The 19,314-nt window shown below is 34.7% G+C and overlaps 1 protein-coding gene across 1 annotated transcript in view; it reads right to left on the bottom strand.

Annotated features, from left to right (window-relative positions):
* Positions 1 to 19,100, bottom strand: part of LOC108910484 (TWiK family of potassium channels protein 18) — a 78,933-nt gene extending 59,833 nt beyond the window's left edge. The window contains exons 1-3 of the mRNA XM_018715089.1: positions 18,903 to 19,100; positions 18,704 to 18,844; positions 18,291 to 18,465 (exon numbers count right to left, since the gene is read on the bottom strand). Of these exons, the coding sequence (XP_018570605.1) occupies positions 18,291 to 18,465; positions 18,704 to 18,844; positions 18,903 to 19,028 (442 nt within the window). The 5' untranslated portion in view covers positions 19,029 to 19,100. The remainder of the gene's footprint in view (positions 1 to 18,290; positions 18,466 to 18,703; positions 18,845 to 18,902) is intronic.
* Positions 19,101 to 19,314: the final 214 nt, after the last annotated feature.

Raw genomic sequence — 19,314 nt, 5'->3', positions numbered from 1 at the left:
CTGATGAAAAGCATTACTTATTCTTTCTTCTAACTGCTCAAGTGTATTAATTTCTTCACTACATACCAGCCGTTTAACAGCACCCCACAAAAAAATCCATTGGGTTGAGGTCTGGTGTTTTCAATTAGTTTTTAAGTTTTACTCGAAAATCAGGCTTTTTCGAAAAACATAAGAGAGTAGTAATTTGTAGAAAATTGAAAGACGAATACAAAAATATCACTGTTGATACTGTAAAGCAGTGGCGTACTATTATTTAAGAAAAATATGCCACCGATACTCTGTATCTCTGCCACTGGAGCATGTAAATTTTAGGAAAAGGCCTCATATTATGGACAATGTTTACAGAAATACATGTGTCCAATTATTTCACTTACTAGTTTTTAAATTATTTAACAAAATAAAAATATTTTTGATGTTTAACACCCTATAGGAAAGACTCCCCTTAAAATTCACCAAAGAATAAGAAAGTTTCACTTTTGGTTACCATTTGTGAATCGCCCTGTATATAACGTTACTACTTTCAGGGGAAATGAATAGGCTACACAAATATTACAAAGGATGTCTCAAATAAGAAAGAAATAAACTACCTGCTATATATATAAGATGATATATGATACAATTGATCCGAAAAATGTCAGCTGGGTGTGTGGGGGTCTTCATCCATGTGATAAAATGTCACTATTAGCATCTTTTGAAAAACCACTTGTACGCCACTGAACAACTAGTCGACTGGACTGGGGCAAGAACTTAAATCTAATTAGACTAAATAAAATTTGTTTTGACTTCTGATACAAGGTATATGACTCATCGCTCTCAACCATGTTGATCATCCATTAACAACAGTTTCCTCTGAATGTGTGGCCCATAAATTGGCCTACAATTTCTGCAATTTGAATTGAATGGAGATACATACATTCACTTTCTCGAAGAAGTACTTTCAGTACTTTTTGAAGAAATATCTCTATATGATAACTTTGGTTTATGCAAAATGGGGCTCCTGCCTATTTTAGTAACGAGCGTTCAAATAAAAACGTGGTCGAAGTTGGCTCTGACACATTGGACGTAGAGAGTAGCTTATAGCGACCAACTTAACCTCATTTCTCAACGAGCTGTATAGCAGCTGTCAGTTTCAATAACGTTAATGGCTATATAACTTTATTTTAAAGAATAATCGTGATAACAATAACAAACAATTAAAGGAGCTGCGGAAAGTGTCCCCCTCCTTGTTATAACAATAAATTAAAGCAGCTGCTGAAAGTGTCCCCCTCCTTGTTCCAAGCACTTTTCACACCTGTTCCTCAAAGAATTAAAGACATTTTCTAAGATGCTCGGGGTATTGTTAATTTCACGAATCTTGTCTATAAGTCGAGCCTGCAGATGGTTTAAATCAGGAATAGGCAGTTCAAAAATAGTGTTTTTAAGGTAAGGCCACAAAAAGAAATCACACGGCGTAATATCACATGACCTCGGTGGAAATTCATGTTCAGCATTGAGACTTATTAGTCGATTTTGGAAAACTTCCCTCAACATATTCATCGTCTCGCCTGCCGTATGTGCCCTTGCGCCATCTTGTTGAAAGTAAAAGTTTGTAATTTCGTTTTCTTCCAGCTGGTTAACAAAAGGAGCGATAATTTCTTCTCTATACCTTTGCGCAGTAAGAGTACCATTAAAAAAAATAGGTCCATAAATCCTCCTTCGATTGAGAGCACACCAAACTCCAATTTTTTGAGCGTGTAGAGGGCCCTCGACAAAAAAGTTATCTGGTTTTTCAGAAGACCACATTCTCATATTCTGTGAGTTTACGTAACCACTTAAATGAAACCAGGCTTCATCAGAAAAAAAGGTGATATTATGAAGTTCACCGTAGTTGTTTAAAAACCATTCACAAAATACAGCCCGTCGCGGAAAATCAACTTCATGAAGTTCTTGCTGACAAGTTAAACGATAGGAGAACAAACGCAAATCTTTTTTTAACACTGTGTGGCAGGTACCGACTGATACTCCCACCATTTGTGATAAAACACGTACAGAAGTTCTTGGCGCATTTTCCATTATTTGTTGGACATTTTCTTTTAATTCTTCAGTCCGCTTTTTAGGTCGGCCGCTTCCTTCTTTTCTTGTTACACTGCCCGTTTCACGAAAAACATTAACACAACGCTGAACTGCACTTTGAAAAATTTTGTACTCAACAACGCCGGGAAATTGATTTTGAAATTCTATGAAACATTCCTCAATAGAATACTTCCATATTCCATCAATCTTGCGTCCATTTCTAAAGTAGGACTCTATGATAAACACTTTTTGTTCTTGAGAAAACACCATTTTAAACGCTTTTTAAAACGAAAATATTCAAATTGATAGCGGCGATATAGCGCTTTGACAGATGACGTTTAAGTTCATTTGCTATACGCTACGCCCTACGTCCAAATTTTCAGAACCAACTTGACCACGTTTTTATTTGAACGCTCGTTATAAGAACAAGACAATATTGTGTATTATGCGATATTATTCTAACTTTTTCCATACAAGATTTCTCTTCTCGTTTGAAGGAAGATATTTTTTTACATAAAATAACTTTTCAATTGTCAACAAGTAATCACCCTCTGTGTTTCACATTTATTTGTTTACACCTCATGTACAAGCATGTACTGAGAAGAAAAATTACCAAAGTTTGAGCGAATTTTATACGTTAGTCGCCCCGTATCCCACTTCTGACTTCAGTAAACAACCCTATCGGCTCCGCGCGACTGATAAGTGGTCGCCGCCCGGTCCTATGACCCCGAAACCTTCTTAATTCGAAGAACGCCCTTTCCTGAGTAAATCGGTAGACGTAATAGACCGAGGACCGAATCCGAATGTTGTCAATTACCGATAACCCCGTCGACCTCCCCTTCACCGGGCCTCTTTCGTTTCTTTCCGCAGGCAAAAACGCCCCGGGAGGCAATCTAGATCCGTCCGCAAATTACTGCGAACAGATATAAGCACCCCATTAGAAGGACCTTGGGTCCAGCGACGGCCGGGACTAGATTGAGTGGGTTAATGAACAAATCGGTCAAAGAAATGTCACATTAGGAGCGACGCCGCTGTTTTTTCGCACCTTCGGGGCGCTACGGCGATCACTAAAGGCGGCGCCACCGAATAACTAAAAAAAACGCATTTATTTACTATGCGGAAACGTTTTCTAACGGAGTTTTCTTTGTACCGATCAAAAATATAGCCAGATACTGAAATAACCTAAAATTCAGTGGATTTGTGAGGGAGCGGGGGCGGCATATTATTATTTTATAACGAGCTTTTAATTAATTTTTATTTTCAAAAAAGTGTTTATCAGTTTAGTGGAAAATTGCTCATGTTATATCATTGAATAAAGTAATCAACATTACTGACGCTACATACATTAGACCAATCAGTATTCCTTTTATACTGTCAAAACTGTTTAAAAAATTTGAAGAAATTTGAAATATTGTTCAGACATCAATCTGGAAATCGCCCAAATAACAGTTTTCCCACACACCTCGACCTTGACTTTAAGTTTCAAGGTCATCTTGAAAATATTAGAACACCTTCTTTTTTATATGCCAGTAATCAATTGAGCCAAAATTTTACGTTTGAAAACGAGATCAGAAAAGTTTTCCGGTATCTCATTGCTGGTCATTTATATGGTCAAGTTAATTTTTCCCTGAATAACAAAAACCTTTTAAACAAAATTTGTAGAATTTTGAATGACGCATTAGATGATGACCTTGGATTTGACCTAAACCTGGTTAGATATCAGCCCCCAGAATGGACTTTCAACAAATTTTTATTATTAACCTAACACCGAATTAAATTCCAAAAAGATCATACTAATACTAGTTTCAGTTGAATGCGTTTACTAAATTTTTTATCCATAATTTTTTGTGAAATGAGTTTGACCTTCCAATGGCCTGCAAGGTTATCTTGGCGAAATTTCTGTGCTCTCAGATTCCAATATAAAATTTGGCGCTGTATCGGCCGCTGTCATAAAAAATAACGTTTTCCATTTGATATTAAATTGACCTTGGTTTGACATTGCACCTTGTGCTAAAGGTCAAATCGGTTAAACTTTGTTCAAAATATTTTGACCTGTAAGGATAAATCTAAAAAAAATTCTGACCCCATAATCACGCGTATTTGACGCTTTATCAACTGCTGGCATAAAAAATAGGATATTATTTTTAATATCTTTATGTTGACCTTGGTTTGATCATGGTTAGCATCATATTGGTTTCTTGATATCCTACAACTTTTATCTGAATGTTTTTTTTCATAAAACTCAGTCTTGAAAAGTTATGGGAAGATCTGGGCACACAATTATTATAATCAAGTTAATTTTATCATGAGATTGACTGTGGAGTTCCACAGGGGTCCATTTTAGGCCCTTTGTTCTTTTTGATTCATACAGCTCAATTTGAAAACGTCATATCTTATTGTATATCACACTTTTATGCTCACTATGAGTATAATTACACAGCCACACAAAACAAGGTAATAAAGTTGTGGTTAGGGAATCGTGAGGTTATGAGTTGTAGGGTCATGGGGGTTCTGGGATTTGTGTGCATAGGTTTTTAAAATACCCTCAACCACGTTGATGTTTAGCCATAATACAGGTTGCTTATGATTTATTAGTTATGGGGTTATGGGGTTATAAAGTTGTAGGGTTAAAGGTTATAGGGTTATGGGATATCATTGAGTTAAATGTTTATGGTATATGGTTAATTGGATTTAGCGTTGGAAGCTTGAGACTTAAAGTTATATGGTTTAATTGTTCAGAATATCGTTTTTTTTTGAGGTTATGAAAAATCCTGAGGTGATGGAGTTAAATGAACCTAGGATTCGGATTCAGCAACCCAAAAAACGTATGATAAACATGACCTTAGGGCCCGAAAGTCGATTTTTTGTGTGGCTGTGTTATCATTGTATTACACATACCATACATAGGACCTACTTACCTACCTACTATTTTCAGTTTTATGATATTTATTCTCTAATATTGTTTGTGGTGTGTATGTATAATATGGCCCAGTATATTTATATCTATGTTACTGTTATAGTTATTGTTATTGCTATTGTTATTATTATTGATTAATTGATTAATTAATTTTTGACCTATTTATCCAAGCCTGCCCACGTTCTCCCTATATTTACGCCGGCAAACACGGATAGATGGCGCTGGGGTGTCGCTAGGAGTCAATTCAACATCCTGGAATCGAAAATCGCGCCGGGTCGAAGGCGATAACTAGCGGCACGCCGCTTCCAGTTGACGGGGTGATTTTCGCGGAAAAAGATCGGGCTTCAGTGTACCGCGGGGGGTGATAAATCCCTTTTAATATCTCGCCTCGTTGTAAGGAGAAACCGGAAGAGAACATTACGTTTGGATTTATAAGGCGGCCAGACCTTGATAAAAAAAGTGAGGTTAAATCATTGCTTGGAAAAAAGTAAGGAGCTCGGATTAGGAAATGCAATACTTCACAGTAAAATGACCACAATTTCTACAAAAATCTCTTTTTGCATTATAAATAAAGTTAAATCATTGATTTAGAGCAGATCGGTAAAGGTAGACTTCATAATTTCTAAAAAAAAAACGGATTAAAACACATTTACATAATCGAGTGTCCACCTTACAGTCCTGATTTGACACTACATGACCACGTAGACATACAAGGTATTAAAAAATAATGTACTTTGAGAGGTGATAGTACTGATCAAAATAAGAAAAGAAGTTTTTATGAAGTTTTTAAAAAAAAGAAATACCAACGCTAAACAAATCGCCAAATAACGGTACTACGGTTACCACCTTATCACTGTGAACTTAACCCAATCGAATTAGTCTGGGCACAGATAAAAGGAGATGTAGCGCGAAATAATACGACGTTTAAATTAAGTGTACAAATTATAATAATATAATATTAATTATGTACAAAAAGAAGAGGAGAAAATGTGGGAACTCGATAATTTAATTGACGTTACTGTGGAACCTATCGTTATCAATCTAGGAGACGAAGATAATTCATCAGAATATTCAGAGGATGAATTTTAATATACCTACTTTTTTATTTTCTTTATTGTACATTTATACAACACTACATTTACTCACCATAATTTGAATTTTCAAAATACATATATTTTTGTGTGGAATAAAAGTCTATTCATTAAATTTAAATAAATATTTTGATAATAATATTGAATAATTTTATTTGAATTACTAAAAACCCTCTTAACCCGGTTATGATGCTTAAAGTAGCCTCATGTTTTGAAATGCTGTTTTTATATTGTTTACTTATAAGAGAAATGGACCGAGAAATTGAAGCGGCATAGACAAAGACGGATTGTCGGGGATTAAATTTTAGCTACCTGCTACAATTTAGTACAACCCGGTCACACAAAGTTTTTTTAAAAGTACACCTCATCTATACCGATAATACATAATATAAAAATATTGAATATAAGCACCAGTACTACATTTATTTACGATTTGCATACATAATAAGCTTTTATTACTCTCTTTCATTTCTAAACATACTATAGAAACTTCAAAAGATTCCAGTGACACTGAAGACGCTACAAACCGTCTACGCCCAGGAACTTCAGGAGTTTTAAGTAACACTGAAGATGCTACAAATCATCCACATCTAAGAACTTCAAAAATTTCCAGTGACACTAAAGAAGCTTCAAAACCATGTCCAGGAAAGTTAAAACGCCCAATGGAGGTGCTGGAAGTGTAGCTTCGATTATGTCCTTTCCATATGAGTGTGACTCAACAGTGAGTTTAGATAAGAAACGTAAAAAGGAAGATTCCACCAACAACAGCAAAGTTGCAACAGTGACAAACGAGTTCAAGTCATATGATTAGAAAAAAGTGAAAAATGACAAATGAATAAATGCTACGCAGTTAAAGAAATAGAAGGAAGTTGATTTAAGTGGTAGTTCAACTGATGAGGGAGTGACATGGAAGTTGTTTTAGATGATGACAGTGATGACGAGAGAACTATGATGCAAAGTGTCTCTTTTGCACAGGCCTGTATTCAGCACACGACCAGTGGGTTAAATGCACAGTCTGTTACAGGAGATGCGGCTTTTGTGAGGCAAAGTGCAGAGAAAATAATTTACAACTACTTACTTTATTATTATCTTGCATTTTAAGTCGTTAATTTACTAAAAATAATGTTATTTGAAATATATTTGTAAGGTCACAGATTTGGAGATGTTTTCTTTTCAGTTATTATTTGTTATATTATTATTATTACTACTAGTTTAATAAAATTTAATTGCAAACATATACTTTTATTATTTTTCTGTCAAAATAGACACCATGATTATTCAAGAAAATTATTAATATACGAAAAATTTCTATTTTTTGAGTATCATAATATTTTTTCAAAATGGGTCTCATATTACTCTACTTTACCTTACTGGTAACGCTACCTACCTCTTCTACTGCTTGTTCTACGGCATCAGTAACAAATATTAGTAGAATGATGTCTCACAAAGAAAATGTGGTCTCAAGTGACTAAAATATGGGTTTGGTCACTAAAAACTAATCGATGAAACACCTACAAAATTGCAACTGTCCGACAATAGTTATTTTTGTATCTAGAATGCGAAATGGTACTTTCGCGTTCAGGAATGGAACTTATTTTCCCGAGCTTAGCGAGGAAAAATATCCATTCGAGAACGCAAAAGCATTTCGCGTTCGATAAACAATATTTTTTCGAAAATTGCAATAAAACAAGTGTTTAATTCAAAATAAGCGCAAGTGAAGACGATCATTTAGCAGGTGAAGTAAGTATTGGAAGCGGCACAAATTGCTGCTTCACAATTAATCCCCTAGATTTCTACTAGGAAAGGTAATTCAAATTAATATAAATCGATCAATTTAACTAATTTTGGACATCTTTTCAGGTCATTTTAACAATTGGTGTTTGTGGAACTTTGAGAAGAGATGAGCTACTGAAGATAACGATCGATGATATAGAAGACAAATATTCAGTTACTATTATATGTCAGGGAAAAATATATTAATCATGTTGGCGTCAACAAAATAAGGAATGTGTCAAAAGAAGTAGCAACTTATCTCAATTTGCCACATCAGGAAACTTATACAGGGCACTGCTTCAGACGTTCTTACGCAACTCTGTTAGCCGACGCAGGGGCCGATATTACCACCATTAAACGATATGGGAGTGGCGTTCTAGTACGGTAACTGAACCATATACAGAGTATTTCAGGATTAAGTCAACAAACTTTAAGGAGATATTCCTCATAAAAAAAATAAGAAAAACATCAAGTATAAATTTTTTCCAGAGACGCTTCATTTTCGAAATATAGGGGGTTAAAGATTTTTTAAAAATTCGAAATTTTTAAATAACTTCTAAATGAAGAAGGCTATTTAAGCCAAATTTGGCATGACATCTTCTTATAAGATACTATTTTTCTGTAGAAGTAGAAGTCCCGCAAGCAACCAGTGGCGGAGTTATGGGGACTCAGACTCATTAAATTATAAAGAAAAATTAATACGGCCCTACTGAAAATAAAAAATGATGCTGTTTTTAAATAGAACAGTTTGTTATTGACAAAAAGTGTACATTCACTTTTTTTCCTAACTCTTATAGTTTCATGGCAAAATTGATTTTTGATAAACTTTAAAATAAACTTCAACAAAAATTTTCGAGTAGGCTGCTGTCAAGCAATGTTAATTTGACGTTTTAAATGTTATTTTGCGAATAGTTGCATAAATTATCCATTAGATAAAGCGTTCAAACTAATAATAAAAATAAGCCGTCCATATTTTCGAACAATGAATACGCTGATATGGTCTTTGTATATGGTTTTTGTGATGGAAATGCCACGGCGGCTCGCTGTGAATATGCAGTAAGTTTTCCTTATCGCAGACTACCAGGTAAAGGAAACATTTTCAAGGACATTCAGTCGTCTCAGACAAACTTGGCCTTTCGGTATTCCAACTTATGCTGATGAACATTTTGCCCCACTTCAAGACGAAGTAAGATCGAATACTATTTTAAACCATTTCGATGAAAATCCATCCACGAGTGTCAGAAGATCTAGCTATGAGCTAGGTATTTCGTCAAGTTCCATTTGGAGTACTCTTCGAGCTGATGGACGCCATGCGTACCAAGTCCAGCGTGTGCAACATTTATTGCCTCAGGACATACGATGCAGGCGCGTGTTTTGTGACTGGATGTTAAACCAAGTAGAGAATGATGATCAGTTTACGCAAAAAGTAATGTGGACAGATGAGGCAACATTTACTAGAATGGGAATTTTAAACCAAAGGAACAACCATATTTGGTCCAACGAGAATCCAGGGGCGGTAAGGGAACATAGTTTTCAGCATGAATTCCAATGTAACGTATGGTTGGGTGTGTTGGACAACACTATAGTTGGTCCCTACTTCCTTCCGCATCGGTTAAGTGCTGACATGTTTACCAAGTTCCTTGAAAATGATTTTCAATATCTGTTAGAAGATGTTCAGCTTAATACTCGAATGAACAGTTGGTTTCAACTAGATGGTTGTCCTGCCCATTTTGGTAGAGGTTCTAGGGAGTGGTTAAACATTAATTATCCCAGGAGATGGATTGGTCGTGGAGGACCTGCAGCATGGCCCGCGTTCACCGGACTTGACACCGATGGATTATTTCGTTTGGGGTGCTGTTACACAAAAGTCTACGAGGTGCCAGTTGGATACTGTAGAAGATCTAAGACAGCGAATAGTCCAAGCGTGTCGAAAATTAACTCCAATTCAGTGTCGATCGTCCACTACCTCCATAATTAGAAGATGTCGTGCTTGTCTACAGTCCGGAGACGCCCATTTTGAACAAAATATTTTTTAAATCATTTCATTTTTGATCACTTTTCGCTTGGTCTAGGTATAATATTAATTGGTAATTTTTTGGTTGTTTCAATTTACAAATAAATTTTCATGTATTGTTTGCCATCTTATTTTATTTAAAAGTATACAACACAAGTAAACACAAACCGCCTGAAAAAATTTAGAAGTATTGCAAGGGTCGTTACGTTGTCGCATTACGACATAGTCACGTTAGATGTTAGCTAAGTACTTAAATATTTCTATTGTTTTCATCAACATAATTTTTTTCTAAAAAAAAAAACACCCTATATCAAAAAAAAAAAACATCCCAAAAAAAATTAAAACAATAGGGGAAAAACAAAAGAAAAGGAGACAAAAAAACTCATATGACACACACAAAACCCAAAACAAAAACAAATTTAAAAAGGAACAAAATTTTTTAGGTTTTATGAGGAACGTATTTCTAAAGTTTATCGACAGAATCCAGAAACACCCTTCCGAAAAATCAATTTTGCCATGAAACTATAAGAGTTAGGAAATAAAGTGAATGTACACTTTTTGTCAATAACAAAGTGTTCTATCTAAAAACTGCATCATTTTTTATTATCAGTAGGGCCGTATTAATTTTTTTTATAATTTAATGAGTCTGAGTCCCCATAATTCCGCCACTGGTTGCTTGCGGGACTTCTACTTCTATGGAAAAATGGTATCTTATAAGATGTGTCAAATTTGGCTTAAATAGCCTTCTTCATTTAGAAGTCATTTAAAAAATTCGAATTTATAAAAAATCTTTAACGCCCTATATTTCGAAAATGAAGCGACTCTGGAAAAAAATGTATACTTGATCTATTTCTTATTTTTTATGAGGAATATATCCTTAAAGTTTGTCGACTTAATCCTGAAACACCCTGTACAGATGATTCTATAAAAATAGAGCCTACGGAACTTGCCAATAATACGTGTGCAGTAAACTTAAACAATTACAGCAGCAGCCTCATTGAACACCCAGAATTAAAAGCTACGATAACTGACAGCACTGGATTTGACACAAATTTAACTCACTGCAATATCGGCACTTTCAATTTACATGCAGTGCGAAATAAATTATACTCGTTCTGTTTATAATAGTTATTGTCTTGTATTGAAATGTTATATCACTTAAAATCTAGGTATATTGTTTAATTAATAAAATCATAAATAAGCTTCGAAAAAATGAAAAATTATTTTGACATGTGTTTTATATTCTAGAACGAAAAAGGCTTTGGCGTTCTAGAACAATAAAAGTATTTTGCAGCTAGGTGACAAAAAAGAATCGCTTTGTCAACTGAATATTTAACGAAAATGTCGACTTTCAATTAGTGCTGGCAAAAACCGTAAAAAAGTGAAACCGGTTAACCGGGTTCCGTGAAAACCGATTTCAGATACAACCGGATAGCCGAATAGTGATTAAAACCGGATATTCTAAAACCCGTTATTCGAATAACTGAATAACCGGTTACTCGAATAATGACAAAAACCGGATATCTAAAAATCGGAGTTTTGAAAAACTGACTGATATGTTATTCACATATTCGCACATTTTAATCACATATTCACACATTTTAAATATTAAAGTTAAAATTAATGTTAAAATGTTAAAATTGTTAAAACCGTTACACTTAATAAACTGTGGTTCTTCAATTTATTATTTATATAAATGGGTTTCGTCGTTTGGTGTATGTGTGTGTGGGTGTGTGTTTTTTTTATCCTTGTGTCCTTGTTTCAGGATAAAAAATAAAAATAAATTGTATTTCCCTTAATAGTTCAACCTAATTTTTGTGGTAGGTACTACTATGTATGTACTATGTAGCTAATGTCAATAACTACATAACACTAGTCTTAGTGTTATATAGTTACTGACTATAAAGAAAGAATCCGATTATTCGGATGTTTGAATGAACAGATTATCGAATAATCGGTTATTTGAAGAATCGGTTATTTGAATAACCGGTTATTTGAATAATCGGATATTTGAAGAATCGAATAACCGGTTTTCGGGTTTCATAAAAATCCGAATTATCCGAAACCGACTATCCAAAAAACCGATTTCAGTTGCCAACACAAAAAAAACACAATTTTTTTTCTCCACCTTTTAAATATTCGCATAAATTTCATTTCCTGTTATAACTAATATAACTATATAACTAATAATTTGAGTAGCTCTGCTAGATCTCGCCGCCATTTACATGATTATGTTCAATAATTTGTTTTTCATATGAAAATAAAGGCATATTATTATTAAACCTCCCGAATCCTATTTTTACTGTTTTGAGAACCTGCATAGTTCGCTCTGAACAAACAATTTTGACAAAATCTCGTCCCGAGCTATAATCACGACCGCTTCAAAACGCCCTCTCTCCAGCTTCCCATCGCAGGTAATATTTTAATAAGCCCCCCGAGGAAAATATGTATCGAGGAGATACGGGGTTGAAACTTTCAGTTTCGCGTTGTAAATCATTAGCTGTTTCGGGGCAGCGCACCGAAACTAGCTTAGATTATGTACTGATTGGAAAAGTTCGGCGCATAAATCTATCAAATAGCTTTCAGTAGCCGGACGGGAACAAGACTTTTACAAGAATCTCGAATCGAGGTATCTCGTAGTTATTTGTGCAACAAATCGAGAGGCGGGGTTGGAAAAGTTTCCGTGCGAGGCGAAGCCGAGCTCGGTAACAAGTCAGATATGATGGACAGATAATATTCTATAACGTACATGGCCCGAACGGGAACGAAGGAAAGACAAAAAAAGACAAAAAGATTGTAGATGAAAAAAGGACAAATGAAATAGAAACGTTGGCAGGAACAGGAACATGAAAGTCATAGAGGAAACTTTTTGGCCTAGAAAAGTAAGAGACCGAAAAAATATGGAAGAAATTACAAAATACATAGTAGTACAGCCGCGATTAGGAACGTCAATTTTGAAAACTAGATTCTTTATAAACCTGTGCTAAATTTTTTCTAAAGCTGGCAAATACAGAGTTTGGAATAGTAATTTTATTTTCTTCGAGTTGGCAATTAAATTTCGGTAAAATTAAAACAATAAGATCAAGACTACATTGAAACACAACATTCTGTTTCACTGGGTGTGATTATAATAATAATATCTCTACTCCTCATTCTAACTATGAGAGTTAGCCCAAAAGTCGGAGACTTGTGCGGGAGAGGAGGCGGCATATTATTATTAAGCGGGCCGTATTTGCGGTGTAATCTTTCAAGAGATTATATTCAACCAATCAGCGATCGCATTATCTCAAGCGTAGACGTAACAGTTTGATTGTTCATTGCATTGGATGCCAAATCTCGAACGTGCTAAAGAAAAATACAAGGTTTTAAGTGTTTCAATGTTTCTAAAACTTTTACCATTTTTTATGATGTGGGTACACATGTTCGCAAGTGACCCATTTTTAAGTACAACATCAAGAGCGCTAGCGAAACGCCGCCCGGGCGAACCAGGGTTCCCGGAAGACGACACCGGCAGAGTGACGCCAAGGACCAGGTACTACTGCGAGCGATTCCACACGAAGAGGGACTCTCCAGCAAACACCCAAACCGACAACACGTCTTTTAATAAAAATACTTTATTTGTAACGTTGAGAGAGCGTTTTTTTTGCTGTACAGCGAAAGCAACCCTCAATAATAAAATCTAATAATTTCAGAGTATAAAATAAAATAAATAACAGAATAACATAAATGTTTTGTTTCCATCGGCGCGGCATTGGATACCGTCACTCCCCACTAGTCCCCACCATAGTGAGGCCAGAGATTATTTGCTTACAGGCGCGTCACATGCCTACAATAATATGCTACAGTTCCCCCTCCACCCGAGACGGTTAAAATAACGTAATTGGGAGGGAACTGAGGTCGGCTTAAAGCTGCTTATAGTTATATAGTACTAGTCTTTGAGTTTGCGGTTAATGGACGCGTCGCAAAGTACGCTAGTAGTGTGTGATGTCAGTGTGAGGGATAACACAAAGGCTTTAAGGACAAGGACAAGGCAGGTATTAATTTAAAGTAAATAAAAAACAATTTCCTTACAATAAAAATAAGTAAGACTAAATTTAACGTAATTTAATAGATACTTATTATATTATCAAATACCTACATAGGTAGCTAATAATGAAACTATCTCACAATATTGTTTTATCTCTTGAAACACCTTTTTCAAGACGTAATGACGTAAACTACTGCCCTAAACAAATTAAAATCACTAGTCAAAGAATTTCTGAATAAAGAAACGAAGAAAAATTAAAAAATATTTTTAATTATGCGAAAAATACTAATAAAATTAGAAATATTTTCGAAATATATTTTTCTTTAATTTAGTACCTACTCGTTTTGGGAATTTACATGATTTAAATTTTTTTGCTTTAATAGATTCCTCAAAATTTCCCGAATATGCCAACAAGTTTCCCAAAAAATCATTCGAATGTTCATTACAGATTTAAATATTTTTGAAATAGATAGGTTGAAAAACGAACTTAATATTTTGTACAGAGACGAACAATTTCGTAATTTAGAAGTTCGAAAAACGATAGAAATATTATACAAGGACTTTAAAATAGTATTTTTGGAAATATAAACATTGTTTTGCCCAGTTTTAACAATTCCTGCAACAAGTGTCTCGGTAGAAAGAAACTGTTTGTGTCTTAAGCGCATTAAGACTTAGAAATACGATGACACTAGAGCGCTTAAACAATTTATCAGTGATGACGATAGAAAAAGAACTATTGCAAAGTCTTAATGCTGATCCTCTATTTTATAAAGACATTATAAGTAAATTTGCAAATTTAAAAGACAGACGATTAATCCTGTTTTATAAAAACATTTACTATGTTTTTAAAATATTTTGTTAAAAATGGAGGCAAATGAAAAGCTGGCGGCGTTGTTTTATATATAAATAGATGAGTTGGCTAGCTACCTTATGAAAATTTGTTTTCATATTTTTTCATGTTTTTTCATATTCATAAACCAAGTAGGAACAATTTTATTAATTATTAGATAAATATATATCACTTTGTTTTTTTCTGTTACTTAATTTTATTGTAAATACAATTTTTAAAGTCCTGATATTATTAATAATATAATTTTTTAATTTACGGTTATAGTACGGCTATTGGAGAAGATCACCATAATAAAAAATGACGTGGAAATTTATTCCTATTTATTATTTGAGAGCGAATCAATAAAATATCCAAATAATCGCGTATTATCTAAGAAAAAATATATACTTTGCAAGTGTCGCCAAGAGTAACTATTTTCAAGTAACTATTCACTATTAAAGTTTCCAATACAACGAGTTTAATTGAAAAACAAAATTAGTAAAAGACATAGTAATAATAAGTAATAGCAAAATTATGACAGGATTTGAATTTGTAGCCTCAAAGAACATCCGATACCTAAATTTGGTACAATATCTGTAATTTTGAAAAGGTTTTTGAAAAATAATAATTACAAAATTTTCACTTTGACGCCCTGTATCTCTTTAACTTTTGAATTAAGCTAAGTATATCATAATCATAATATTATAGTGTGTAGTGTCCGTTGCTGCTTAATATAATACTAGTTATAGGACAGCCTGTATATGATAATAAAAATATTTTAGTAATATTTGTACAATACATTGTACAATAGTTTTCACAAAGAAGCATTTTTTGCAAGCAATTTTCGGCGATTTACAAACAAACAAAATATGTAAGTATCTCTGGAGTCCCACAGGGCTCCATTTTAAGGCCTTTACTTTTTGCAACTTTTATTAATTATTTAAATAGGAGTTTTCCAGTTAATTCACTTTTATGCAGATGATCTTGAATTATATGGGAAAAGTCGGTAACACAAAAGATTGCGTTGAGTTATGCAAGCAAAATCGTCCGACTCTTAATGCACCAAAACGCAAAACTATAGTACTCGTGAAACTCTTCTTCAATAAATAATATAATAAATACTTCAAAACTGAGACATTCATCCGCTTTTTAATTAACTTCACTAAAATTTAAATATTTCGACAGATACCTTTTTTGGGACACGCAGTATCTGGAAATGCCGACACGTAAGCTGTTGCCGAGTTCATTACTTTTCATTTTAACGACTTCAAAAAGTAACAGTCCAAATATTATTATTTCATAAAGCTCTGGCTTATTCGATGACGCGTTACACATCGATACGTCAGGATTCGAAACCGTAAGCCCAAATAAACAACTGTCAATCAACGGGCTATTGTCGGCAGTGTTATGGGAGCAGATGTCTTACTAATGTCTGGTTGTAGAGAACAAAAAGTATCTCGTTTTACGAGAAGAATGGGTACGAGTTTTATTTCGGTACCTTTCATCTCCTTCAACAAAAAAGAAGCACGTTTTAAAAAATTAAATTGCAATTCGTTGCCAAAAACGACACAGTTTCTTTACTTTGAAAATAAATATTTCATCTTGAGTCGCTCCTACATTGATAAAGAACAAGGCGCTTAAAGTAATATGTTCCGCTTTTTTTTTTCAAAAAGAGAAAACTAATTGCTACTTTTACTTAACAATTTCTATTGAGGGTTGCTTTCTTTGTACAGCAAGAATAAAACGCTCTCTCAACGGTAATAATAAAGTATTTTATTGAAAACTAAGTTGTATAGAAAAAGACGTGTTTACGGGATGAGTGTTCGTTGGAGAGTCTCCTGTGTGTGGTCGTAGGTATATGAGTACGCATCTGGTCGCCAGCGCCAGTAGTCCGCCGTAGACCCTTCCTGGAAGGTTGGTGCGTCCGGCGGCGCTCTTGACGAAGTGCTTAAAAATGGGTCACTTGTGACATGTGTACCCACACTATAATAATTCTGGTACATATTTGGCATATTTCTTATGTTTTCAAAAATTCACTCGTCTTTCCATTCGAAACCGCGAAGCCAATAAAAACGGCTCTATGCAGGACCGATCAAGGCCAGAGTCGAGACCTATGTTCTGAAAAACACATCCGCGGGATGCTGCATTTAGAAAAAGATTGGAGGTGTGTTGAACTTGCCGTACTTAATGTAGAATAGTTTTGTAATGGCGCGTACATACTGATTCTGCTGTGTTCTCAAAATAAATGTTGGATTAATGTTTTCGAAATTTTTGATACCCCTGTATAAAAAATAAATTATTAATATGCAAACATGTGTATCTGTTTTTCAATAATTTTTTTAAACAGAATGGCTTCTCCGAAAGTATTAAAAAATAAGTAGAGTCCTAGAATATCCCAGAATGTCGAGTATTAAGTAGAAGGCCCTGCCTTAATATTTCAACATAAAATTTAATTCCAAGCAACTTTTCCCCATTACCTTTTCACGTAGCGTTAAGATTTAAGGTGCTTTACTCTTCACTGTTTTTACCTTTTCCAAATTTTTGAACACCCTGTACATTAAATTGAACAAATGACTATCTTGCCAAGGGCTTCTGGACAAGCATAAATTTTTATGAAGAATGATATTTTTTTGACAATTGAAATTTTGTATCCATATTCAGGTATAGGCAACCCGAATTGGGGACACCCTGTATCTAGGGTATCTCGGTACCTGATACAAAAAAGTCGAGTACAAATAGATAAGGTCAAAATAATATCAGTTCTTCATATATATTTTTTTCTTACGGGCCTTCGTTAACAAGTTACGGGCCCTCAAAGGTGCAAATTAAACAGTTATTTTTATTTACAGTTTCTAAACTATTAACTTCAACATGCTGCAAATTTGGTGATCGACAACACATGCGTAAAGTTTGTTTTTGAAGTTGTAAGTGAAACTTCATTATGCCCAGAACGCCAGAGACGAACTATGCCCAATGGTTAACAACCTAGAATTTTTGCATATATGATGATCGCAATTTGCCTGTATCAAAAATAAGTTCCCTGAAGAATTTTCCAACGATAATACCCTCTGGGTCAAACGGGGAAAAAGCAAAAAAACAATGTCAATCAACCTAAACGACTCATCCAAAATAAGATTTATAACATTGCTACAAATTCCAATGGCGTGTAACCAGCATACCTCATTTCCACTGGTTTGAGTTAAGACTTAAATTTTTCACGTTGAATTCCTTTTTGGTCATTTACTAGGCACACAATATTTCATTTCGGTAACTTTATCTCTTCAAAAGATATATAGAGATATATCTTCTTTCTGGAAACATCATGTATCTCAAAAACTGTGGGATTTTCAAAACAAATTATGTAACAAAGTGCGATTATTTTTTCTACTCCTATGGACAGAGAAGAACCTATTCTACTGAAGTAGAATAGGTTCTTCTAGAATTACATATTATAAAACCGCCTTAAAAATCCCCAGAAATTAAACTGTTATCCCCAACCATCCCATCAATTTATCCTCTTGTACCTTCATACCACCGCACAAATCAATAAGTTAAAAACAAAAATAAGGAATTGTTAGCTGACTTACCGATTGTAGTAATGACAGTAAGAGAATATAAGAAGGCACCGGCGAAGCTCCACTGGGCTGACGAATCCTCGTCGTCGGTGCCATCGTAGCCTCTCCTGGAAAAATTGACTATAATCTTCTGGTATTCTTCCAGCACGATCATTACGTTCTTGTGGAATATCTCCCTCTTCATGTCCTACAAAAAAAAAATAGGTAAAATGTTCAGAGGCATTCAATCTTTGATAACGATGAGACAAATTTTGGAAGTGAATCCACAATCGTTAACTTTCTGAACTGAAGTTGTTGAAAGAGACTTCGGTGATTAGGAAAAACCTGGATGTTCCCAAAGTGTCTTCTTTCGAACAAAAAACAATTTTCATAGTAACTGCGTCTTCATGATCAGCAATTCGTGAAAAATAAATGATAACCCTTACCTCCTCGTTCATCTTCCTGGACAAATTGTAGAGTTTCTGAGCGTAGATTGTCCTATTCCTCCACACCTGACCCTTGATCTCCAGGATATGATGGCTCTCTATGGCCTGGAATATGAAGGATCCCGCTATCGTATACCCTACCTGGAAAAAAACTTCATACATCACGTTTCCCGTTCCAAGAATGAATCTCCAGACTTACCACCAGCATGATGATGCCAACATTGCTGAAGAGGAAAGCTATGAATTGCCTGACGTACTCCTTGCACTTCTTGAACCAGGGACGTTTGTACTTCCTCTGCCTCCTGACAGACCGCCTCCTTTCCATCTTACTCAAGCCATCGCCTTGTGCCTGGTTCTAGCAACCGTCATCTCGACAGACCCATAGCGGGAGGCGGTTACAGATTGTGGGTAAATCTGATACAAAAGAAACATTACGTTACAAAATGCATATTTTCTGTAAAATAATAATAGATGAAAGAGTAAGACCGGCTCTGTGGCCCGAACTGAAGAGAAAATAATGGTGCTACACCCTTTTCATTCGCACCTTCATAAAAAAATAAACGTTCTCAAATTTTTGTGCCTGGAAACTGAGATAAAGTTCGGAGCGAAGG

This window comes from Anoplophora glabripennis, unplaced genomic scaffold (genome assembly GCF_000390285.2).
Source record: "Anoplophora glabripennis isolate ALB-LARVAE unplaced genomic scaffold, Agla_2.0 scaffold577, whole genome shotgun sequence".
Classification (NCBI taxonomy): Eukaryota; Metazoa; Arthropoda; class Insecta; order Coleoptera; family Cerambycidae; genus Anoplophora; species Anoplophora glabripennis.
Note: the sequence above shows the minus strand (reverse complement) of the source record. Positions and strands in the feature narration are given on the sequence as shown.